Raw genomic sequence first — 26,370 nt, forward strand, 5'->3', positions numbered from 1 at the left:
TTGCATATGTTATTGCACTAACTCATGTTTTGTAAAGCTAATGTGCCAAAAAGCTGGATTCTGCCACTTATTTAGAAAGAGACTGGACAAAAGTATTGGGCCTCAATTCAGGAAAGCGCTTATGTGCGTACTTTAGGTACTTCAAATACACCCTTGATTTGATTCGTACTAAATTCTCCAATTCGGGGACTGCTGAGATGCATGTTTAACACATTTCTGTCACGGGAGCTATTTGACTATCTGATGGGCTCTTTTACTTGTCTTGCATTTTTGAAAACCTGCATTTATACAAGAGTTACAATAGAAATTAGTTACATGTTTTAAAGTAGCCTATTTTGAAATTCATATACTTCATATTTACTTTTCAAACGAAAGTGTTTATCGAGACAATTCCATAACTAGATCAGTTCCTTGTCTGCGCAGGTTTACAGAGCAGCCTTTGGGCCTGCTGCTTTGATAGCTGCTCTCCTTTTAAACTTCTGCTTCTGGTCCAGTAAAAATAAAACCAGACAAAGAAATGTTTCTATATATTTCAAAATACAGCAATAATACAGATAGGTTTTCACTCTGAAACTGAACTAGCAAGTCAGTTCAGAACTCGTACGCCCCAGATATGCCTCAGAACCCCAGATTAAATGCAGACTTTTTTTTTTCCCTTCCTGCTACACATTCCCTTCCTCCATCTTTTTTTGGTATTTTTAAGTCCTTGTCCTAATAGAGAAGCTTGTATGTACTACAGTAGTGTTCCTGAATATAAGGAATAACATTATGTTGCTTCTTAAGTCTGTTAGGGTGCCCATAATACAGCAGTTTTTCAAAGCTGACAAGTACAGTTATAAATGTTTACTAGGCAAAGAAGCAAAGTTAAAGAAAGATGAAATGATTTCTCAGGAAGAAACTGGCACAGTCAGGACAGACAGTTCTCTTGAGTTTGGAGTTCTTTCCTGCAAGACAGTGCCTTGACCTGCCTCTCATTTGTGGTTCTTTCGGTGGTCACTACAACTAGGTTTCACTCTGATTCATTGGTGCGTGACAGTACCGTGCAGATTAAGTGCAATACTCACCCACTTCTGGAACTTTACCTAGCAGCTTATTTTAAGAATCAAAGCCCTCTAGGTCTCCCATTTGGGCGCTACCAACAGAGTGGATGCATCTAGAGGGCAAGTTGGACCCTTTGATATCACCTTCATGATCTCCTGTCCCTGTCCACAGCCGATAACAGAGTACATAAGCCCCTCGTCAGATGGTGCGAATACCGGACTAGGTAAAGCCTGGATACAAATTTGCAAGGAGGCTGTGAAATGATAAATTCCTTTTCCTTTGTTGGAATGACTCCGAAAGGATACCTAATGGAATTAACCTGGAATGAACAGAAACAACAGGATGCATTCATCGGGTTGAAATTTAATATTTTAAGTGACTGTTGTCACTGTTATTTCAGGAGCTGTTATGTTCATGTAACAGTTAAGTAACACTGCCGTGCCTCTCAGAATTTGCTTTTCCAACAAGAACTGTACAAAAGCAAAGACTGGATAGTACTTAAACATTCTTTCCTCGATAGACTCAAGAATAGATTAACTTTCCTAGTTGACTCCAAGCAGGGTTATCTGTAGAGACCTTTCCATTGGCAGGATTACCTACATAACACTATATAAAGCTGCAACTACAGCGATGGAGATTAATTATTCCGAATGACCTGGGATGCTTAATGGAAGGACAGTTTGTGGGATTATCTGTATAGATGCAGCTTTTAGAACAAACATTAAGTCTGGCTCCTGTTAATGTGAGCCTTAAGTAAAGTCAGTGGGAGAAATTTACTGTAAGTTTTGCAGTATTTAATTATTTTGTTGATAATAAAAAAGTATCAAGTACATGAGACACAATTCCTTTGTCACAAAAGGCTCCAGCCATGTAACCCATGGAAGTGGGAGCAGTGATTGCACAGGTTATGACGATCTTTAGCTTCAGTGGGAAAAATTCCTTGGTTCCAATGAAAATGTATGTTTAAATCTGAAGCAGAATTTTAGCCTTTAATACTACTTTCTCATGAATTCAGGATCTGTCTAGATAAATAATGCATCCTTAAAAAAGCAGATAGGTTGTATGAGACACTAAAAGGCAGATAAAAATTTGGTATGCAAGTGAGCTTCTATCCTATAAAGCTGGCTGAAGGAGGGGAGCTGAAAAATAGGCCAAGACAAGTATGTCTTAAGTGTTACAGGTCAACACCATTTTGCTGAGTGTATTTTCTGAAGAAATACATGGCTAACCTTTGAGCAAAGATTATATATTTGATTTCTTCTTATGGCAAGGGAAATATTAGCTTGTTTTCTCAACTGGAACAAATCTATGCATTGCTTCTCAGGGCAGTTTCTGTTGAGTACATGCAGTACACTGCTTTTGTTATGACTTAGCAGTGGTTCTGCTTCTGAGTCAAGGGGATTTAATGGGAAAAAATCACTGTCAGTCGATTTAAGGAAGGGGAGCACAAGAAAGAGAAAGGGGGAGAAAGAGAGGAAGAAAGACAAGAGAATCCAGCTTCTCGTGGCGATTCTGGTTGACTGATACAGGAAGCATAGGCTTGAAATACACTTTAAATAGTTCGAGTTCTTTCCCATTAGGCTGAAATTTCATGGTAGCTGCACATTAAATCAAATACTTCTGTGTCAATGTTTTGTCTCTTAAATGCTAAAATTAAGCTCCCAGAGTATGCTAAGAGTGTAATTATTTGTCTCTGAACACTGAAATAACTATAGAGGGTAAAATCTACCTACACAGGGAGGGTAAAAATCAACAGAACTGTGGGAATTTATAATCCTGCAGTGTGAAATGAGTAATTGTTTTTTTTTTTCTTTTAAGTTAAGGCACCTCTTTTACAAAGATATGTTTATATATACGAATGCACACATCACCTGTTGGTAAGCATACACTGTTGGCTGTTTAAGAATCATCTCTGAATGCACACACACAGCTCCTCAAGCTGCTGTTGCTTACTATAGTGCCATAAACAGCCTTTTAGGAATATCAGGCCTGTGGTTTAACATACAGACTGGTACTGTTGTTCTTTAGTTAAGGCTTCTAGACATTATGGTAACATGGTGAAGAAGCTGGATGTGTGAGGTGCTACAAAAAGAATGAAGAGTCCCTCCTCTGAAGTGAACTTAACCTATGAACCTGTTGTGAACTAGACTATGGTTTGTGATGACAGTAGTACAAACGTTTTCCATCTTGTAGCAGTGTGCTAAATGTAGGATAGAAATCTCCCCTGGAATGTAGCCTCACTCAGAAGTCCACTTTTCCTCTAAGTAGATGATGATCTGGATTTTGAGGACCCAATATTTTCCTGATTTCCTTCCTCTCCCCGAAAATTCACTTTACCGTGGCTAGCTGCAGAGCTTTTCCCATACGTGCCTGGCTCTGAAAGGATGTGTAAAATACTACAGCCCGTCTTTCCCTTATAAATAGCACACTGTGTAAGCCCTCTGGAATCTTTCTCACTGTCTCAGGATGCACTGCACGTCTCTGCCATTTGCTTAGAACTGGGCAAGTCATAATGTGGAGAGTTCCGCAATGGCAGTGGATAGCCACAAAATACATTTGGGCATTACAGCAGCCAACCACAAGAGATTTCAGCAGCTACATGATAGTAAAACTGGCGTAATGGGTGTAATGCAGTTGAGAAAGAGCTGTCAGCTTTGTTTTTCTTTCTCCCTAGGTATTTATTTCCGAACTCATTTCTTTGTGTTTCTTTTTTGTTTGCCCTTCCCATTTCTGAGGTGCTGCTTACCTGCATAGCTTATACAAAGCAACCTCTGATGCTAAATGAGTACTGAGACCACATGGTGGTGGTTACTGGTTACAGGGAGCCCCCTCTACAGACACTATTCTATCCGATTTCATGAATGCTAGGACAAAAAGTTCTTACTTTACTCACTCCCAATGCCTATGTAAGTGAGTCCAGAATATTGTTAGGCATTAATGACACAGTGAGCAGGAGGTGATTTGAAAGTTATTTCCCTTTGACTCTATCATTAGTTTGCCTCTGTGGTTGATGTACTGCCAATGTTTTAAGAGCTAGATCTCACACATTCCCCTTAGATTCTGACAAATCTGAAATCCCCTGCAGTGAATGTACATGCACAGTGTGCACCTATAACAAACTGAGGAACTTGGCCGTTTGTTTTTCCATTTAAGGAAAAATGCTGGGCAAAGAAACTTCTAACAGGTAGACTCTGGAAAACCTTTTTGTTCTGAAAAGCTGCACTAAGCACAACATGACATGCTTTTGGATGTTATGATCTGAAGTTAGGCGTTTGTTTAGAAGCCTGGAAGCTCCTGGGGAGTGAACTGTACTGCTTTTCAGAAACAGGTCAAAATTCTCCCTGGGAATGTGTTTGTTGAGACCATCCTTAAAAATGTCTAATACCAGTACTTGAACAGAAAAACATGCAATAAGGGAACTACAGTTCTTTCTTGTTACCTGCTTATTAATTTTTAGGGTTTCATCTGAAGTAGATGAAGTTATTCTTTGCCAAAATTAAAAAAAAATAACTTTGACATGTGAATACCTCTAACTGTAAAGTAAACAACAAATTTGGGATGAGAAAGAACAATGGTAACTAATATGTAAAATATTTTCCTGATATTCTCACACATGCTTTGCAGCTCAAGGGTAAAATGCTTTAAATGACTGCTGGTTTCGGTGGGCTTCACAGGTGCATGGCTCCTGCCAGGAAATTCTAAAATGTGCTAGGATGAGCTAGCCTGAATGAAGGTCTTTGTTGTGGGTTAAATGTTTAGATGTTAGTATTACAAAAAAAAAAAGTGAGAAATAGCAATTCCAGTGGAATGACCCTATCTTACACATATATAGAAACAAAATATGGATGATATATTTAAATGTACACACAGTCATCTTACAAATTATATAATGTTATCTGTAGTTTAGTCACAAGGGGATTTTTTTGTACACAAGCACTTCATTTTCATGTGCTCACACAGCCATGTGCTCAGGTTTCTTAATGCAAGCGCTGCTGTGTATGGAAACCTGTCAGCTTTTCAATTTCATCTAGCTCTGTCACTGCCTTGTCCTTCTTTACTAGGTAGCACTGCTGTTTTGGATGGTATGAGGCTGAAGGGAATGGCACACCGCATCTAACTGCACAGCCTTTCTGTGTAGATTTTCTGTTGGTGCTTATTTTCTAACAGGTCTTGCTGCTATTCTGCAAAATCAACACACGACAGAGGTGCTTTGGCACCCGTCTTGTCTGAAACATTTCTGTGTCTGCGAAGTGTAGATGAAGTGACAGATGTTAGTGCCTTGCTGGATAACACTCTGCTCTCAAGTTCAGCTGTGAACAGCAAATCAGTCTTTCCATTCCAAATAATGAATTTCTCCTCTAGGCAGTTTCTGATTTGTGTGCGCTTCTGTAACCATTGCAAATGATCTGTTGGTTTTGTCTTTTTGAGCTCTTCAGACTGTAATGTGTTCAGAGCAAACGTGTGACTATTTGACTCTGTTTTGTCAGCTGTCACTGTTGTAGCTTATTACTACTGAATTGACAGCTTTGCATTTCAAAAAATACGTATTTATTGAATGTTAAAAAGAGCCGGTTGCCACTCAGTACTTACTTTATGCACACCTTTATGGAAGGGCAGAAAATAATACTACTGTGAGATGCAAGTTGTTAAAAGGTTTTCATGTGATCTAGGCAAGATATATAAGATCATCAAAACTGAGGTGTTCCTACTAATCTTCCACCACCACTCCCCAACACATTCTTGCAGAAAAAAAAAACCAAAAAAAACCACAAAAAAACAACCAAACAAACAACAACAAAAAAACCCATATCTAGCTCTAATCTCTGCTGATTGGATTAATGCCTAAAGCATGGAGAGCTGAGCTCTTGCCTAAATTCAGCTCGTGTCCTCCTGTGCATGTTAGTCCTTCTGTATTCTCAGCTATAAACTCCAAATCTTTCCATGCTCCATGGATCTGGAGCCTGCTCTATTTAATGGACTGTGAGCGATTCTACAGAGTGCTTGTGCTGTATTAATGTTTGAACTGCAGTGTAAAGCCAGGTAGTGGGTTGTGACAGGTGTGGCTCTGCGGACTGAACACTTGGAGTTGAGGACCTGCTTTTTATGGTGTGCATGTGTCAAAGGCTTTGACTTTGCTTTAGCTCTGCCTTGCGTCTGTGGACCTGAATACCCCTTAGAGGATGGGTGTACTGGGCTCACTCCTGAAACTCAGTTTTGGATTTACTTTCATCTGTCAGTAGCTGTCAGTTTGCTTTCTCTATTGTAACTTCTGGTCTTTTTGCAGAACTGTGGCTGTGTTCTGTGTACAATGTTGTGTTAACTCAAAAACCAAAGTCGTCAAATATTTCTGGCAAGCAGTGACAGCAGTATGGGATCAGTCCAGTTTTTGCCATGTGAAATAGGGGTCTAAAAGCATTTTTGCTCTTAGATGTTGCTAGTTACAAAATGGGTATGTTAAAAGGAAGATTTTAGAGTTAAAGCTGTAGCTTGAAATTAACAAGTAAACACGATGAGAATAAGTAGGAACAGAAAAAGCTGAGATGGTTAACCCACCAAGTTTGCTAGTAAATGGCTATGCTGAGATTATGGCATGCTCGTTCAGCAGAAATACTCTAACTCATCTTTCAACCTGTTTGACAAAACGGTCTTCTGAAACAAACGGCTAAAGCTATCTGCACTGTTTACAGCGATTACCCTGTTACTCCTTTAAATACAGCGATTACCCTGTTACTCCTTTAAATACAGTGGATATCACTGACTTGACAGTAATTCTTACCTCTCCTCTGCTCCCCCAAAGTATAATTTTAATCTGCTGGCAGTTTGTTTATTCGCATCAACATTTCCAAAGGCAGAGTGCCCAGCCAGCAGCTACTGCTCTGTAGAGCCGCCAGTGTTTAATTGTTTCCGGCAGTGATGACTGCCTTTTTAAGGCCTTATTCTATTTTATTTTATTATATTTTATTTTCCCAACTGGCAATTCAGAGCAGTATCCTTCACAATACATTAGCTTAATGCATTTTGATCTGGACCAAATCTTCCATTTCCCGCTACCGCTGATACTTATTTACTATTCCACTTGAAATGCGTGTAGCATAAATGATTTAGACATAAGTAAAGCTCTAAATATCCGTATCCTTGCAACAGCAAAACCAGATCAAATCTCGTATGTAGAACAGTATATTGCTACAAAGACAGATTCAGTGAGAAAACAGATTTGCATTCGTAGGACATTGTCACGATTTAGGAAGGTGCAGGGTAACTCACTTGAGCAGGTTAGCTTGATGGACATGTAGTCTCTGCCACAGTCCTTCTTGTAGTGACAGCGCAGCCAGTTTGAGAGGCAGAGGCCGTTACCACACTGTAGTTCTTCTTTTTTACAAGGCAGAATGCTCTGTTCGTCTGAAAGGAGGAGAAACGATTGATGACTTTGTGTAACAAGCAACTCCCTCCTGGGTAACAAAGCCCAGTGTCTACTGCAAGTCAGCCTTCCTGCTTCTGAAAGCCCTGGGCGGATGAAAATACTCTCTTTTTTGTTAGACCTGAAAAGGGTCTGAAACTTAAACAAATGCTTCCTAGGCTATTGTTGCTGCTCATTTAAATAGCGTTAGAGACGGATAAGGTCTGTGTGAAGTACACCAAAAAAACCACCAGGGCACCGTGTTTGAGAGGCACCTAGCCTCCTTACCTGTAGGCATCAACTCCTAACCAAAACAATCCATCTTCGCCCCAGTTTAATACACAAAATGGATGGAGGAAAATAAATAAATAAATAAATAAATATTTACTGCCTTGTATAGGTCTGAAGGACTGGTTTAAGGGCTTCTCCCAACCCTTTACCATTTTGACAGTGAAAGATAGGAACTCCATCTGTTAGGGTGGGAGCACATTTTTTGGAATAAACTTAAACCGTTGGGTAAATTTATGGAGACAAATGCTTAGGTTTGGTTTGTGGAGATACTAGATACTTTGTGGTAGGTTCTGCAGCTGTGTGCACACACCATGCCTCTGGCTGCTTAAGTGCAGGGCTGAGGCTCCTTCCCAGGAGAACGGTTGATTCCTGTGGGCTGAGCAAAAAACTGAATCCCCCATCTCTGCCTGGAGAGGGGGAAAAAAGAGTAATTTTAACTTATCCTGCAGTAACGTACCATGGCTTCTGTTCTCTTTATGGATACACACAAGCATGAAAACAAATTCTCTTAAGTGAGAGATAATACCTGCCTAAGCCCTGCAACTTAAGAAAAACGGGGTTTTGGGTCATCCTAATATTCACCTGTTTGCACAAGAAATGGAGGCGCTGGGTGAGGGGATGTCACTTTCTCATGTCTGAACAGCACCTCTTTTTCCTCATCCAAATGTCCTAGGGGCATGCCTGAGGAGAGAGTGGCCACTGGCTACTCAAAATAGCTGTTTTATTTGATGTTCATAAACAATCAAATAGCGTCCCAATACAAAACTTAAAGGAGCTGGGGGTACCTCTGTGCAAGGAAGAGGATCTGTCTTTTTTTTTTTTTTTTTTTGACATACTAACTGCACATTGCAAAATACCCCATGGAATGCCAGTGGCTAGCCATACCATAGAAAACAGGCTGAGAAAATGACTGAAAGAAGAGCTGGTTATGTTAAATGTATTCCAGCTCATTAGGTTAAAATCTACTTGTATACTGTATGGGGCAAACAAATTCATGGGAGATCAGGAAGTTGGAAAGTTATCTGGGAAAAGAGGGGGAAAAAGTGTATTTTTCAAAGAAAGCATATATATATATATATATGACATTTTGCAAGTAGTGCTACTGAAATTGGGCTTATTTTGATAAAAGGAAACCATTTTCTGACAGGTGCATCTGAGCGTGCAAACAGATGTACTGAGATCTCTGAGTTGCACACTTTTGTTGTGCCTTCAAATAATGAGAAGCAGAACAGGAAGAAAACAGTTCATTAATGACAGATGAAAAAGTATTTGAATTTTGGCATGGAAAAGCTTTGTGCAGAAAACTCTTCAGAAATCACCTTTAAATCTCCCTAAGCACTAGAGTTTATTTAGGTTACTTTATATAACCAATCTAAAATATTCCAAATGCAGGCAAATAGAAGTTCAGGCCCAACTTGGAAAACACCAGCTCCTGAAAGCAAATGCACAGAGGACTAGCGTGCACATTGGTACCCAACAGAACACCGACAATTCTGCTACGTCAGGTTTTTGTTCGCTCTCCAATGTTTTTAATTTGGTGCTTTTTTGTCAGCCTTCATATCTGCAAAATCATGCAGCTAGGAGTAATTGTTCATGATTTCCAATTCTCCACACAGCTGCTCCAGTGGAAAATGTCAGTACCCCAAATGCATTTATAAATACTGCCAGCACTGAGGACAAACTGTTACAGTAAATCTTAGGCTGTGTGCTTGTACCTGGCAGCTCAGCAATCCAGAGGCCAATAATCAGATCACAGTGTTTTGTATTTTCAGAACATCTTGCAGTCTATTTCCCAAATGGCTTCTGTATTTGTGGTAGGTATCTCAGACAATCTTTGGGTAAAATGGAATAGAGCTCCCAGCAGTTAAGGTTGTCGGGATTCCTGTCTGTTTTTTAGAGAGTTAAAATATTACAGAAGAAGCAACTAAGCAATAACTATTTTGTGGTATCAAAGATAGTCATTGTGGAAATGCAACAACTTCATTAGCTTTAGACTGCATTGTCACTACAAATATCAAGAAGGAATTCACCTGCAAGAAAATGATGCCAATGAAAAAATACTATTTGCAGATTTGTTAAAGTCGTTGGTCCCAGTATGCATCTCACATACACATTTATATTTTCCATAAAGTCCATTTAGTTCATAACCTAATCTGAAGGTGCACTAATTATTTTAATCCTCTTAGAACCTGCTTCAGTTTATACCCTTTCGTATCTTTCTTGTTCACTGTTCCTGTTTTAGTTCAACATAATTCCCCTCTATCAGTAGCTACAGTTTCACCAATTTTTGGCATAAGAAACTTTTTTACAGTTCCTGCAACATCAAATTTCTGTTTTACTTTTTACCACCTTACTGGCTCTTCTTTAAAGGGCACTTAATAAATGCCCCTCCTGCCTCATCCAGAAAGTAATTGTACACATTCTGTTTCTGCTAGTTGTTGTTGGACTGTCTAGGCCATTTTGGGGTACACTCCTTATGAAAGTGTTAGAAAACCACAGCAGTGTTATATTGTCTTCAGGGAAAACCATTAAGAATGAAAGCTATAAAAAATGATAGGGGCAGATGCAGTTCTTTGGACTAAAGAGCAGTGGGGGACAATGACAGTCAAAGAATGGCGTGCAAACCTATCCCATAAAGCTGCATGTCCAGAATATAGCAAAAGTAAAATATGTCTTTTGTAAATCCAGATGATGTAAGTGTTCCAGCTATTGCCAAGGAAAGCTGCAAAATACCTGGTAAAACATGAAGACTCAAAATATATAAATAGTATTTTTAGGAAGAAACTGAGGCACGGCCCTCATGGAGCAGTCAGGGACATAGGCATAAAATTCAGTCTTAGTTCTGACGGAACAAATGATAATGTCTAAGTTCCAGGTAATCAGATTTCTCTTGTGGAGCACAGATAGTTTCATTTGTGAAAAATGAATTACTTTCCAAATGATGTTTCTGTCTCAGTAGAGGCCAGAACACAGTGTTTTGTTTTCACAGGACGTTTTACCCTGAGGTAAATTGATTTGAAAACATTTTTTACTACAGATGACAGGGAGCTAACAAAGTCTCCACCGGAGAAGCACTTCCCAGTTCTAAGCCCACCTGTTCCAATCCGAGCGTGCCAGGCACAGGCATGATGATGGTTTTCAGGGTTTGTACTCCAAATCTACATACGATTGAATTAATTTATGATTTTAAAATTAGTAATTTAAGAACATAAAATTGTCCTATCAAATTTAGGTTAAGGTGCAGTCTTATCTAACTGTGATGCATGAAATTAATCCACAAGTTGAAAATAAACTCGTGCCATTAAAATACACATAACAAATTACAGCTGTTGTATGTTAGCCAAATTTCTATTTCTCTGTTAATACCATTTTTTTAAAAATTCAAAGTAACAGTTTATCTGCTAAAGTGGGAGTACACTTCTCACATCAGCCACTGAATCTGATAATGCCCAGATCATCCACCAGCAGGAACTACTCTCAGCAACATAACATCTGGGCTTTGTGAAAGCATGGTCCTTATTCTTGTCTGCAGCCTGGCTTTGAAACCTTTGCAGCTGCAGGAAGATAGTCCTGGTGAAGAAGGATCCTCTAGCTACATAGAGATGATTTAACAGCTCTTGAGTTTGGTGAGAGGATGAGAGAGAAAACTTGTGGTATGTGTTAACTTGATGCTTACTGCTCTACTGTGCTTATATGATTTAGATGAGCATGCACAGGATATAAAGAAGAGAGATTCTTATCTGTGGTGACTTCTTGTGCCCCTCAGTTCCTAAGAGTTTTTGCATTGATGGCAACTAAGGAAATTTACATTAATCCTAAATTGATGAGCTTACACAAGATGTCATTTTTGCACTATTAAAGTATCTTAATACCACCTTTACTCCAGCATTTCACAATGCTGTAGCTGGGAATCAGTTTCACATTTGAAGATCTGGAAAAAAAAAACCTTGTTTCTTTTTCTAATGATGTTCCAGCACTTCTGTGTTACTACCTTATATCTCCAAGCTTTGGGAAGGTTTCCTATTTACAGCTTGCTTCATTCAGCAGAAACATTTTTAAATCAGAAACATAGAAATGTAGTGCTGAACAAAGTATTTTTTTAGGCTTTCATATGCACTCATATCAGGTTATCTAATAGGATCAAGTTGCAAAAGGATGGTTTCCACTCATGTTCCCATTCAGAGTTGTGGTGTTCTAAAATCACAGCCCTTTTTAAAAGTGTCTGTGTTTTTTCAGTTGCTTGTTCTGCTTCAAACTGTCTTGCAAGACTGAAAGCAAAAACATGATGTTTACTGTAAGGGGCAGCACAATATGAAAAAACAAAATTTTTGTTCTTAATGTACCAATTTCTTGCTCTTCCTATACATTTTGACAGCTCCTGATTGGGACTGATGCTAAGTAATGTACCATACAGCATGTACCCCAGCACACAATAGTATCAATACGTCAGAACTGCTTTGTCGATCTACTGTTGAATGCCCCATACTCTCTACAAAGGAACATCTGATTTCACAAACGTGTTTAGTGCGAGGAGCTGGATTATTAGCATAGTTTAACATACACTTCAAGTGATGCATAGAAGTCATTCCAAATAGCTACTCTTTGTTGCTCTTCTTTGCAGGGTTGTGTGTGCCAAGTAAAGGACAGATACCAGTCCAGCAGCCCAGAGAGCGTGGCTTTCTCCTTAAATTGCTGTGTAATCCAAAGCAATTAATTTCTCTGTCACCCTCTTTCTTTTCCAACCTTTTGTCTTATCTGTACAATCTGGAAGGACAGAGCCAGTTCCTCTGTCCAGGACCTAGCACAATAAAGCTTTGGTCTCAGTTGAGACTTCTAAGTGTCCATCAGACTGGTAGAAGTAATCTTGTCACAACTGTGTAGCTAAATCAAAATAAAGTGAAGATGCTGAAAACCTGTAAAGACCGTATGCTTGGAGAGCTGTTTCTCTTAAACCTTGAAACTAAAAAAAGATTAATCACCAACAAGAGAGATTCAAAAGCAAAAAGTGACAAAACGACATGTATTTCACTATTTATTTATGTAGTCTTTTAATGCAGTAAAACAACTGCTGAAAGGAAAATCTCCATTTTAATGATAGAAGGGATTAACATGCTTGCAGCTAAAAATAGCAATTAAAGATAAGAAACTTAGGCCCAGGAAAGAAAGTGTTGTACAAGCAAGATCTGCATTGAGACTAGATTGTGATCAAGTGGCTTTGTCTGAAAGGTTGCAACAAATTATCTTCACACAGACTCTTGAAGACTGTAGGTGTATCAATGTCATTATTTAAAAAAAAAAAAGCATTTCAGGAAGTTGTAGCAAGTTGTATGTATTCAGTTTTGCAACCAAACTCACTATTTGCCTAAATGCTGCCAAAGCTAACTGAATTGCTTGCTTCTGCCAGCTCTAAATTTGCAGCCAAAGTTTCAAAGCATCTGAAGACAGACACTCTGAGTAGACTTTACAAGAGCTGCTAATCAATTAGGTGTCTACCCCTCAATGTTGAACGAGAGGTGGCTGAGCAGCTTTAGGTGCCTTAATATCTAGCTCAGTCATTACACAGTAATGAAATGACAGAAGGACAGAGTCAGTAGTGATCAACACTTCTAAAACTTATCTTCCCTCCTGCTCTTATCCCAGTCTTGTTCTTTGTACCAGTCTGATCAATTCCTTTCAAAAACTAATGCATAATTTCTATTTAAAAGGGAGCAGGGTTGGTCTCTAATCTGTGTATTTTTGCCTAGTAGTTGCATAGGAATGAATTTCAGTCTATTGTTCTCTACACTAAAAATAAACAAAAAACAGGCATGGGAGGTAGGAGTGGGGAGAAGCTGCTGAAACTGAGGAATTAAGTCAGTAGCTTTAGTGGAAATGAACGATTTGGAATTGTCAGCCTACATCCTCATAAAGGAGGATGAGAAATTGTCAGGCTTGGTGAGAAATAGATACCTTCCTAGTGCAGGATCCAATCTAATAAATTAAAATGTGAAAAAAACATTCTTGATGTGAATAACTGAAATGATACCAAGCCATCACAAAATAAATTGATGGCAGAAGGATACTGAGCAGGATATGACTTATTAGGGGAGAAGAACAAAGAATGCTAAGTTACAGTTCTAGAACCATTTGAACATCCTTGATTCTGCACATTCTGAAATGCCGCATGGGAAACTGTGGGGAGATACGGGCTACACCTTGAAGGAAGGGCATTAGGGAGCCTCTCTGGTGCCTTCAGAAAACATCCACGCTTTGAGAAAAAAACAGTGGAAGAAAAGAAAGAGCCAATTTTTCTAGATTAAACTTTGCTGTGCATTTGGAGAAGAGAGGGCTACTAGAGCGTGTGCTTGCCCCATTGCCTGGCATCACAGACCTACGTGGTTTCTGGCGTTCTGTGGCTAGACAGGCTGGAGTGAGTGGCAGATGGTGGTGCTTCGGTTGCTGACACTTCTCAAGGCATCCTGCGGGTACAAGTCTTAGTGCACACCCGTCACTCGCTCCACAGCACATCCTGGCATCATCCTGGCTCCACAGCTTGCAGCAAAGCTGTCACACACAGGCTTGAAGCAGTCTCTTGTCCCTCTGTATGTCTCACAGCTGGTGCAGCTAACAGACCACTCTAAGGTACCTACAGAGCCAGTTCCTTCGCTTGTTTGAACTGAGGCTCTGGGCTCCACGTGCACATGAATGTGCAGTTACGTTCCTTGAATACTGCTATCTAGCCGACTGTATTAACCTGGCTGAGTTTGGAGACCATTCTGGGAAAAAATGCAGGATTTTCTCTCAAGAACAAGAGCTAAAGACTCCCTAGTCTGTAGCAGGGGAGAGAGTAATTTATTCTTGCTGTGTACAGAGAGATTTCCTTGGTTCTGAGTTTGCTCAACCTTCTACTGCCTTCCTGGGGTGTCCGAGCACAGCTAGCCGTGCTGGAGTCAGCGACACGCAGCTGGGAGCCAGCTGTGGGAGCTGAATGTGAGGTACAGCAGCCAGAGGGTCTGGTCAGGGGCCTAATGGTCGTAGGATAAGGATTTGCTGCACCATTTTCTTAACGTGAGTTTGTCCCTGTGCCTGGCTGGGTGTGCTTTCATACAGAAAGCTGCAGTGTGAACTCTCTTGTTCCTTCTTGATTTTGTGAGATAACACTGTTTAATATGAGCAAAGGTTATAACACAGGAGTCTTAAGGCTGAATTTTAAACAGTCTGCATATTTTGTACTGCTGTTTTTCCTGATTTCTGTGCCGAAATGAACATTTTATAAATTTCTAGACATTCCTTGTGCTCTTAGATGTAACAGCTGAGACATTATAGTTAAATCTGGTTATCATCCAGACATACTAATATTTAAATACAAAACTATACGGTCACTTGACAGTTGTAAAATAGCTATGTTCTTAAAATAGCTGGTAAGTATTGGCTGTCTGCGTAATTGACTGAAAACTAGTTGATTTTTTTTTTCCTATGCTTGAAACATTTCTTCAGAGGTGAATCTTGGACCTCCTGAGGAGAAGGCATGCAGGAAGGGAAGGCAATTTAGTTACAAATATTTCTCTGCTGTTCTACTACTCTGACAGTTCTGGGCCCCTTCATTCATATATTACACGGTGGCTGTGGTTCATGACTGCTGATTGATAATGATTAATACTCATAACATCAACATTTTTGAGAGAGAATTTTGACTTACTACTTATTAAAACAATCTTCTGAACAAAAGCTAAAAAATACAGTTGTTTTTTTTTTTCTCTGAAATATGCAAAGCAACAAAACTAATTGCAAATTTTACTTCTAATCAGAAAGTTCCAATAAACATTGACATTCTCCACCTGCCTTGGTACTGTATGTTTGAAGTCACACAGCTCCATTCCTGAGTATTAGCTTGCCCGGACTTGGCTTGTGTGACTTCACCTCTTTGTCCTGTATGGGATGCAGTGTTCTCAAGGCACGGTGGACACCTGGCATGAGAAGAGTTGCAGTCCTGCTCCTGGGCCTTTCCATTTACGTCGGAAATTCAGTGTTTGGAGAGTAGATGGGTCTAGTACTGGGCATACATGAATTAATACGTAACAGGAGACACTTTCTGGGTTTGCAGTAAATGCACAAGCCACATTTTGTGGGGTTTTCTTTTTGGCTAACACCTACCTGTTACTGTGTTAACTCATTAGATATAATGGATAATTTAACATTTCACAGTCCGAGCATTACAGTAATTAAACACATAGAAGGCCAGAACGTTGGGCCTACCTGAACTGAACTCAGTTAAGATGGAAGTAAAAAGAAAATGCTGCCTTACGAACAGCTAATTTTGAAGAGAAGTAGGCACCCATTTGGAAATTAGGGCAATAATTGCACTACTCTGAACTATGTTTGCTGCAACACCTGCTTTACATAGCTCCGCTAACATAATGTCAATGCAATCCTAACTTGTCTTGCTGTGAAGAACTGGTCTCTCTGGGAGGGGCAGTGGTAGGGAAGGGTAAAGGAACACAAAAGCAAAGAATGGATAGAAAACTGTATTACTCTGCTCTGAATTCCCAAACTAAGCACATAGTGACTTCATATGCAATGAAATGCTATGGAATGTCATTGTGTGCATAATATTAAAATAACGGTTCTCTTGAGAAATAATTGAAACGGTATTTTGTAATATTAACCTGTAACAACATGAGCAAGCACATTTTAATTTTTTTTTTGCCATATCTACAGGAAGATCTTTAATAAATATATGGACTGGTACATGTGGCTATAGTAATGTTAGCTTTTACAATTCCCTGTCATTTTTGTGTTATTTTGTATTTTCTATGACTTAGGTGATGCTAGTTGGTCCTACATTAGGTAGACAGAGGATGAACAGTTTTAATCAGCAGCTACTAGTTCTGCACTTACTCAAGCCCAACTTTAGCATGGTTTTATTTAGGAGTTTAAGGGATTACCAGACTGTCTGAAGAAAAGCACTTTGCATTTACTTGGTTTTGCACTGTAACCAGCTTTACTGATCAAACTCCGCTCTTAGTTGCCATAGAGCCTCTTAGGGTTAGAGCCTCCAAATACCTAGTGCTGACAGATGCTGGTGGTGACAATATGAATAGTTCCTCCAAGTTGGTAGGGCTTGCAGCAAACACTCATCTTGGTAGTTTTTCCAGTCTATGAAGATAACAGTTGCCTGACTCTGTCATGCTTTATGTACATTCCAAAGTAAATGTGAGAACTTTTTGCCTGTTGTTTCTGTAAACTTCAGGTTTTATTCTTATTATTTCTCACCCATGAAGGACATCTTAGCTTGAAAGTTTTGTTATAGAAGACATAATCTAGTTACAACATTTCAGTATGACTTTTCTTGAGATGCAGCACGTGCTCTGAGATACCCTGGTAGTTTAATTTTTGTTAGGTATTTTTTGTTAGGTATTTTATCATTATGCATTCTTTTATCAAAGAGGTTGGATGTGCTAATGTGATTCCTTGCATACACGTGGTTTTCTACTGAAATACAGCCAGTGACATAGGCAGTGTTGGCTCTTAAAATGTCATATTTCCCTTTCAAAAAACTTTCATGTAATAACTACAAAAGTCAGTCATAAAAAGGAGAATGGAAGGAAGTCAAATGTCAGGAGTTACGTTGTATTTCGGTGAGTGGAAGTAATTTTTAGCCAGATTTGTTTCAGTAGTGAGTGCCAAAATGACATAAATTTTGATGTCAGTGTGCTCAATTTGTCGATCAGTTTCAGCAGCTATGTGCTAATTTCTTGTGGGAGAAAATGCTGAGAAGGAGGAAGCATTTTTTTTTGGAAAAAGAAATAGTGAAGTACTTGTGCCTGGGACCAAGTTGTACAGTCCTCTATTTCAGGCAATTCTTTCACTCATTTCTGTGAGTTTTGCTTGTTCAAAGATCACAAGCTCGAGTCAGTTTCAGTTAACTCAGTTGTTTTCTTAGTCAGGAAGCTATTTGCTTTTTAATGGATTGATGTTTATCTGCTAGAGGACTTTAAATACAATATTCCTACAGCTGTACATGACTGCAAGGCATGCCATTAATGCAGTTAAAAAAAAAAAGAGGCTACTTACAGAGATTGGAATAATTGCTGCCTATTCCAATACGGATGGAGCTTCCAGAGATGAGAGGAAGATGGAAGAAAAGAACTAAGGAGGGAACAAAAGAAAGGTCCTTAATAGCAGTTTGGTTTTGTTTCGGGACCAGATGTCAGATGAAGACACTGTGTGGTTAACAGGCTCCTGTTCTCTAGGGCAGCGTTACACGTTTCAGACCGAATATGCGCACAGATGTAGCTTGAATGGGGTAAAAATAAATAAACAAGTCGTTGCTTCATACTTCCAGGAATCCCTCCCGTTCAGGAAATGATATTCTACATGACTTTAATGCCTCAGGGTTCAGAAGCCCACGTATAAACAACAACGTGTTATGTAAATATGGTAATTATCGCTGGGAGGTCGTCCCCAGTCAGCGGGCAGGCGCCCAGTAACACGGAGGGACTGGTTCCCAATTCCTGCGCCCCTGGGCTGCGTGGGGCAGGAGCCCACCTCTTCGGTACACACACTGCCCTGCGCACCGAGCCTCAATATTTACCACTTGCACCTCAGGGCTTTCCTCTGAGACCCAAAAAATCACGAAGGGTTCGGCTTTTCCTGTCAGCCCCCCGCTGAGCTTCAGGGCTCCCCTCAGCCCGCCCTGCCCGACCCGCTGCCCCTCGGCACGGAGACGACCGGCTTGCCCCGAGCCGCCGCGGGATCGCGCCCCACGCCCCGGGATACATCCCTGTCGGGACACATCCCTGTCGGGACAGAGCCCTGTCGGGACAGAGCCCTGTCGGGACAGAGCCCCGTGGGGACACAGCCCTGTGGGGACGCAGCCCCGCCGCCTCAGCGCGCCTTACCCCAGCCCGCGGCGCCGGCCGCTGTCTCCATGCGCCTCAGCCGCGGCTCCCCGGCGGGCGGGAGGCGAGGCGGGCGCGGCCGCCGCCTCCTCCTCCTCCCTCAGCCGCCGCCGGCTGCTGGACGGGGGGCGTGTGGAGGCGGCCGACCTCCGCCCCGCTGGGGCAGGCCGCCGCGGCCCCCCCTGGCCGGCCCTGCCCGCCGCCGGGGGGAGAGGAGGGGCGCCCCCGGGGCAGGCCGCGGGGAGGGGGGCTCCGGGCTGCGCATCCCCGAGGGCCGGCCGCGGCCTAGGGGGGCTCCAGGTCCGTTCCCCGCCCTGGTGCCGGCTCTGGGGAAGGGGAGCGCTGTAGGGGCTCGGGCTCCGAGCTGGAGGCGGGTGCCCGCTCCTCGGGAGCTGCGGCTGCGAGGGAGGTAGGGAGGGAGGGAAAGGAGGGCACGGCCGGGATTAGCCGGCGCTGCGGGGGAAGCAGTTCGGGCGGCTCGGTGGGATCCAGCAGGATTTAGGACAAGGCACAGCTGGAGCCCGGCTGCACCAGGGCGGCACGTTTTTACCGGGGATCTTGGAAATGTTTCCCATCACAAGTGATAAACGCCCCGGTACTAGAGCCAGAGGAAACAGGGACCGCTGTGTATGAACTTTAATCATGGGCCATTTAGGTACGAAAAATAAAAGGAAAAAACATGTTGTCAACTGCTTAGGCAAAGCGTGTGAGAAATGCAGCCTTTTTGGCATGTCCTTTTAGTAGCAGCTTGGATTTTTTTAGGAATCAACTTGTAGTGGCAATTCCTTTCTCTTGTGCACGCCTGTTGGCCCCACTGGCAGAAGCCGGCTTGTGGGGTGCTTCCTCTCACACTGCTCGTCCAGGCGACTCCTTCACTTTTTGTTTGCAGGCCTGTGAGCAACTTCTCTTGCATAGGAATACCTTTACCATCAATACCCAGGCTGTTTAATTTCTCCTTGGTTCAGTAGTGATGGTTGCAGAGTTGTAATGAAGTTTGGGGTTGATAAAATGGTTGTGAACTCTCAGGTCTTCCTGTCAGAAGTGTGCTGCTGTCATCGATCACTTATTTTTTCTTTTCCTTTTTAATCCAGGCAAGCATGAAATGTGTCTGAAGCAGTTGAAAAGTTTCCTGGAAATTTGCAAGTAGATTTCATTATGGCTCAGCAGTACTTGTGCTTTTTGCCAAAATTATAGGAACTCGGTTCTTAATTAACCAATTTCTATGCTAAAATCCCCTCAGAATTCTCCTGCAAAAATTACCTCTTGATTAATTTCTTCAACCCATCAAAGTATTTGACTCCATGAAAGACTTTTCTACCACTTAAATAAATGGAAACCATATGACTTCAGTTTAGGGCCCTTCGTCATCTAGTTAAGCATATAGAAATTCTCACCTTCACACTATCAGAAAAGCTGGGTTTCTGTGTGCAGGTTTTTTGAATTCACACCTGAAGAGTCAAGTATATATGTAAGACTGTACTTAACGATATTAAAATACTTTCTCCAATTTAAATCTCAAAATTTCTAATATTTAGTGCTTCTGCAAATTTTGGTGATGGCATCTTTCCCAAATGGTGCCTTACATTTAGCCATAGTATCCATATAAACTTTAGTTCAAACAGACTAATAGTCTTTATGTTTGACTGCAAAACCTACACTTAATTAAAAAAGCTGAGAAACTGTTGAAAATACAGAGGCCTTGTTACCTGACTTTGAATTCAGGGTAAGCAGGTTCACATTTGGCAATTCTGGAAAAAAAATCCCATCTAAGCCCTTTTTAGGCTCTTTTCTGAGAAAGTCTTGTCCAGAGGAATCTTTATCCCCAGAGGAGATAAGGAAGGGATGGCTTCTGAGGATGGCTTCTGAAGGGATGGCTTCTGAGACACAGAACGTTTGTTTCTGGGTCAGACAGCACAACGTGCCAGGTATGATCCAGCGCAGCCTTACTGAAGTATCATCACAGTTAACAGTGACTTTCTCGGTACTTGTCAGTGCTCAGCACGCTCATCTTGAATCTACACGAAATGTTTCCAGGTTTTGCTCACCCCACTGATTTCCAGATCTGCATTAAAGGTGTATGGAGATGGGACAGGTTTTTTACCCTTTTATTCCATATGTTTTTCAGATTGTGGGGGTTCTTTTTCTTCTGGTTCCAGTTGTGCACCGGAACAAAACCTGCTTGTTGTGGTGAATTCAGGCTGGAGTCTCATTTGCACACTTTGTGCAGTCCCTCAACAGGAATGCGTCAGGGAGATAGTATAGGATTATTTACATCATTATTTATGTTTTTTTTTTTTAATATTTATTTATTTATTTATTTATTGCATCTGTTTTTCTGTTTTGCTAAAACAAATTTGCATTAGATTTTTTCCTGCAAATCAATGATTTATTACACAGACATTTGTTTATATGCTGCATGTGGGAGGGCTGGGCCAAAGACAAAAAATACTCAGAATTTCTGCTGCTCATACCTGTTTATATTTTAATTGGCTTGTCTTTCTCATAACATCACAAAACAAGGAGCACTAAGGCAGCATCTGTTGCTGGTAATTTACAGCCTGTGTGCCCAGTTTGAATTCTCTTACTTTGTAGAGAAAGTTTTTCCCCAACCTTTCAAAATAAGGAGCGTGCTGGACGAGGAGCTCGGGTACACTTCCATAAGGTTTGGGATGGCATTTGTTATAGTTGGCAGCATAATAAGCTGCCATCCTCACTCAGTGGGTGTTTCCCCCTTTACTAATAACAGGCAATCAGTGTGAGAAGCCCTTGCTGAAGACAGATAATTTTATTCTTGGATGATTTTACATTTTCTTTGATCCAGGGACTTCATTATAAAACTATACAGTTTAGTAGAGTCTGCTGAAGCGGCAGACCTCCTCAGCTCTACTTACCATCTCATGTGGTTTCATTTTAGGTTCGTGGAGGTCAGTGCTGAACTGATGCTTAAGTGTGATGGCTGCTGCACTGCCCGTGTGGACATTTTGTGACAGCCGATTTCTGTAAGGCAAAATAAATCTTGCTGTTAAATGAGATCTCTTTTTGACTGAAAATTTTAATGTGTTAGTAACAAGACTTTGGGGGATACTGTTCATCACATAATTTTTTTTAATGGAAAAGGTGGTAATGAAATAAATGTCAGTTGGGTTATATAATTACTCTTGGATAAAATGCCTCAGGACAAGCAAAACAGATGAATCTCAGTTTGCGGGAGCGGGACAGTCTTCTCGGTGTGCAAAGTTTTGTGCCTTGTCAGTGGTGATAGCACGGATGTAGTGGCAGTGAGAGGTCATCAGTGGTAGCTGCTGGAGAGGTCTCGTTGCCAAATGGCTGCGGAAATAGCTGCATGCCTGCTACTTGGCCAGGTCCGAGGCCAGCTCCGCCAGCCCTGCACCTGTGCAAGGCAGCAGCACCGGGCATTCCCTGCGTCTGGCCTTTCTGGCCAGGCTGACTGTAACGGGCCCTGGGCCAAGGTAGTGCCCTGCTGGGAGTTTCCACTGCCGGGTGCACAAGATGGTACAAATCTGTGCTTGCTGCTGAAAACAAGAGGGCAGGAAAGAGGGATTAAGGTTTGATAGAAAGCGTCTCATGCTTTTACCACCTGCACTGTTCTGACATGTAATGAGAAGAAAAAGAATTTTTTGATGGAAATTTTTTTCAAATTACTCTTTTGAAAAAATAAATGTTCATTCTGCCTCTAAAAATGTTCTTAAGCCATGAAGGAAGGCAATTGTTTTGGCATGGCGAGTTGATACCTAATTTTTATTTTCAAATTATTTTTTTTTGAAAAACAGCAAAAAAAAATTGAAATTGCTTTTCAGAGACTCTTAACGCAATTTTCCATTAAAGAAAAGGGCAGTAGTACAAATATGATATGTGTAGGCGTAAATTTGTGCACTAAATATTTTTTGCTGTCCCTGCCCACATCATACAAGGGGAGCTCCGTCCTGCTGATCCCATGGAACAGTGAAGGTTGGAAGGGGCGTCTGGGGGTGGCCTGGTTTGTCCTCTGACTAATGGCAGAGCTGTGTAGAGGAGGCTGTCCAGAGCCTTGTCCAGCTGAACTGGGGATATCGCTGGGGTGGAAGACTCTGATCTCTCTGGGCCAGTGATAACTATGCTCGTAATGAATTTGTTTTCCTGATACCTAATCAGAATTGTCTGTTTTGTAGTGTTCCATGCTGAGCTCTTTCCTGGAAGTAAAGACTCTCTTGAATTTCAGTGTAGTGCCTATAAGCGGTATGTGTTATACATGATGTTGTTGCAATGTATATGGTTGGTTGTAAGCTTGAGGTAGGGCACTTGCCACTGACCTTCGATGGAAGAGGAGCAGTTCTGGCTGATTTCAGGTTCAAGGCAACTCCTGTTATTTCATATGCAAGAAATTGTTTCACTGCCTATGGATCTACTTGCATTAGTACAGTGAGTAGGATTAACCTCATGGGGGCAAGGATTTTATTTTTAATGGAAGAGTCTGAGATATTACGTGCATATCATAGCCTGGATTAGCACAACTGCTGTGCCCTTCCCTTTGTTCAGGCCAGGGCATGTGATACTTATGGATTTCTTGTGTCAGTACCCCCATTTTACTTTCTTCATTTTGATTTTTTTCCCCATCTTAATGCTGTATTTCAAGGAAGGGTAATGGGAAGCAACGAAATCAGAGATGTTTTGAGATCTGTCGTGAACAGAATTCCTGCAGGGCTAGGGTGGGTGGTTAGATTTTCAAGTTATTTAATATTCACTAAATCACATTTCTAAGAAATCTTAGGGTGAAAATAGTTTCTAATTTTCAGATTGGCAATTTTAAGGCAGTGGATTTGAATGTGATTAAGCTGAAATGAATTACCAGCAAGATACTAAAGGTTTTCTGAGTTTGGGCATAACTGTAGAATTACTAACAAAAGAGCTTCTTCTGTGCCAAAAGCTATTTTAGTGAAAAGGATGGAATTTTGAATATATTGTATAAAGTTCTGTATAACATTTTTCAGCTAGCATTTGTAGGACAGGTAAATTTATATTTAAAATGTTTTATAGAGGTTTGAATCAAGTGATTTAGTTCTTTAGGCATAAAATCTGTCAAGAGGAAAAATCATTTTAAATTGCTAATACAGATGAAACATATAAATAAAAAATATTTTAGAGTAGCGCCGAGACCCGAAGGCAGAAGTCATCTTCTTTTACGTGCCATCTAACGAAATGAGAGCTAGAACGGAGAGACTCTTCATTCTCTTTCTATAGTTGCTATGTCAAGAAAGTGTTCTCTGGGAATTTTATGACATGTCCAAATTCCCAGAGGCTATTTTTCTAATTTTTAGAGCTACCAACTGTCTTTTTCTGTGGAACAAAAGGTGGTCTCAGGCATTGGAATGGGGCCAGGTTCAGTCTCTTATTTATTCACCTGCTTGCAGACTTTTGAGGAGGATGGTAAATTCTGCTGTCTGCCATGTGTACACAGATATTTTTAAAGTATGTGTGTATGCACTAAGAAATAATTGGGTCCAAGATTGTTATTGAAAAGTCTATAACATTTCCCTTATGTGTCTGCCTGTGTTTTCAGTCTTCCTGATGCCAGCTGAGTTAATGTTTAAGGATGTAAAATGGAAAATTTGATCTCTGTGTTCTTTTCCCTCTCATTCTGTGACTCCTTAATTAAATTTACAGTTAATTATGCAATTTATTTTGTGTTGACCTTTCAAGGACCTTAAAGCATTTGACAGTGAAGGCAGATTCTCTGTTTATTTCCATTAGTCCTTGCATGAATTTATCACAAATTCTAATTGTATTTTTGGAATTAAAGATAGCCAGCAGATTGCTAACAAGTAATACCATGTATCCCTGGAGATACATAAATATAAATACACACAAATATATATAAAGAAATACTGAACTATGCCATACACAGCATGTAGGGTTAGGCACCCCCCTACCACCAGTGTTGACAGCAAGCCTCGTGTCAGAACATCACCGGACCTTTCAGGCGCTGTAGGTTTGCTCTAACAGATGCGCCCCACACCGTGCTGCAGGTCCAGCGTCGGGGTCAGCAGCTCCACCTGGGGTCCTGTGAAGCAGCGGTGGCCTTCGGAGGCCAGGTTTCTGTGACCTCTGGGGAAACACAGAAATGACACAGAGAAGTGTAAGGCAAGCATGGGGACTCTAGTACAGCACAGGGCCGAACTTGTGTGTGCCAAATGTCACAGGGAAAGAGAATAGTGAAGTGAAAGGAAGCTTCATCCATCAAACCGGTTTCTTTACTACTTCAGAGATTGTTGGTCAGTGTAACCCTTGTGGAGGTCAGGGGTTTTGTGATTTATTTCCTGTTTTTTACAGGTGGACCCTAAAGTGAAGTATTTGTACTTTGCGATCAGCAATCTTTTTTGTAAAGGCCTTTGATAGAGAGCTCTTGGGAAGAAGGCCTGCCCTATAGGACTTCTGGTGTAGGCAGGCATTGGAATCTAGCAACGCATTTGTTAACCTAAAACGAAAGAAGTACAAATGAGAAAAAGTCAGTATGGCTGCAAACAAAATAGGTATTCAAAATTGATTTTATCTTTCTGAAACTGTTGTGTACTAACAAGAAATATTTAATGCACTTTGGTGAAGTACAAACCTCATAATTCATTGTCTTCTGTGTCTTACCAATGAAAACACAAACCAATATCTCTAGATTTTATTGCTATTCTGTTTATGAAGTCTTTCTGAATCTATAGGCTCTCTGAAAGACAGTAAGACATTTATAAATATGTAACAGTGCAAAGTTCCTCACTGGGACTGTGAACGTTTTTTATAATAGTAAGGGAAGAGATGGAGACTGGCAATCAAATGCTTGGGGACATAACCCTCCGGCTCATGAAGCCCTCGTGCAACTCAGCCTGGGTTTCACTGACATGTGCATGCAAGATGAGGGTAAAATAAGGCCCTGAAAGTAGTGCTCGGTGCTCAGTCTTAGCAGTGGTGAGGCTCGTGCCAGAGAGGAATTGCTGTGAGAAGCAGAAATGAGTGAGAGAAAAGAACTCGCATGGGGAATGATTACAATGCAGCCAGATCTTCCATGAAAGTGGTTTAAAAAAAAATCTGTCAACAACCTCCAGGTGAGCTTCCCCCCATATCCTGAGAGATTGGCACCACTTCGAGTGAGACACATTTTTTTATAAACTATTCGCAGTTAAAATAGGAATGTAACATACTCGCTGGTTTAATAGGTCTCGCCTGTGGAAATAAATATGCAGTAGGATAAGCAAACTGGCAATTAATTTAAAACCTCAAGAGCAGAGAAGTTCACTTGCTGGCATAGAGAAGCCCAGTGATAAATGGGTGGGAGAGGTGGGAAGCCAGGGCAGCTAAGTGACTTGTGCAATTTATTTGTAGGAAATGTAAGGCAGGCTTGGGGACAAAACAGAGCAAAGCCAAGGAAAAGAAATGGACCCTGAGGGTTATACAGCACAAAAAGATCGTACTGGGGTTTAAGAGCAGATAAAACTTTGTCTCTGACAGCTTTGGCTTGGGGTTTAATGCAGTGGAAAGAGCAAACAACAGTGTGACACAAAGTAGTAAAAGGTATCAAAAAGAACTCAGATGAAGGGGGTTGCTGCAGCACTTGAAAGGCTGGTGAGTGAGACCACATTTAAGAGATCAGCTGCATCAATTTCTACTCAGCCTTTGTGTATCCTTTTGATAAAACAAAATATTCTCAAAATTGAGGATAAAATTATACAGAAGCAGTGGTGAGTGACCGCTCTAGGGTATAGGCGAGCAAAAGCCACT

The 26,370-nt window shown here is 41.0% G+C and overlaps 2 protein-coding genes across 20 annotated transcripts in view; one reads left to right on the forward strand and one right to left on the reverse strand.

Annotated features, from left to right (window-relative positions):
- BEAN1 (brain expressed associated with NEDD4 1) overlaps nt 1–18,765 on the reverse strand; it is a 53,667-nt gene extending 34,902 nt beyond the window's left edge. Inside the window, exons 1-3 of one of the 3 annotated variants that reach the window (XM_083794735.1) lie at nt 18,610–18,765; nt 17,783–17,857; nt 7,306–7,440 (exon numbers count right to left, since the gene is read on the reverse strand). In XM_083794735.1, the coding sequence (XP_083650861.1) occupies nt 7,306–7,440; nt 17,783–17,857; nt 18,610–18,640 (241 nt within the window). In that variant the 5' untranslated portion in view covers nt 18,641–18,765. The remainder of the gene's footprint in view (nt 1–7,305; nt 7,441–17,782; nt 17,858–18,609) is intronic. The other 2 variants (XM_083794737.1, XM_083794736.1) reach the window with 2 other exon arrangements.
- Nucleotides 1–26,370, forward strand: part of LOC310879827 (uncharacterized protein) — a 225,534-nt gene that overhangs the window by 37,703 nt on the left and 161,461 nt on the right. For 5 of the 17 annotated variants that reach the window (XM_083794752.1, XM_083794754.1, XM_083794755.1 and 2 more), the window contains 2 exons: nt 21,524–21,608; nt 22,779–22,845. The exons of 8 other annotated variants lie outside the window; for them this stretch is intronic. The gene's annotated coding sequence lies outside the window, so the exon portion shown is untranslated. Of the gene's footprint in view, nt 1–18,984; nt 19,265–21,523; nt 21,609–22,778; nt 22,846–26,370 lie in introns of those variants that run through there. 4 more of the 17 variants (XM_083794753.1, XM_083794747.1, XM_083794746.1 and 1 more) reach the window with 3 other exon arrangements.

Source organism: Anser anser (assembly GCF_964211835.1).
Source record: "Anser anser genome assembly, chromosome: 11".
NCBI lineage: Eukaryota > Metazoa > Chordata > Aves > Anseriformes > Anatidae > Anser > Anser anser.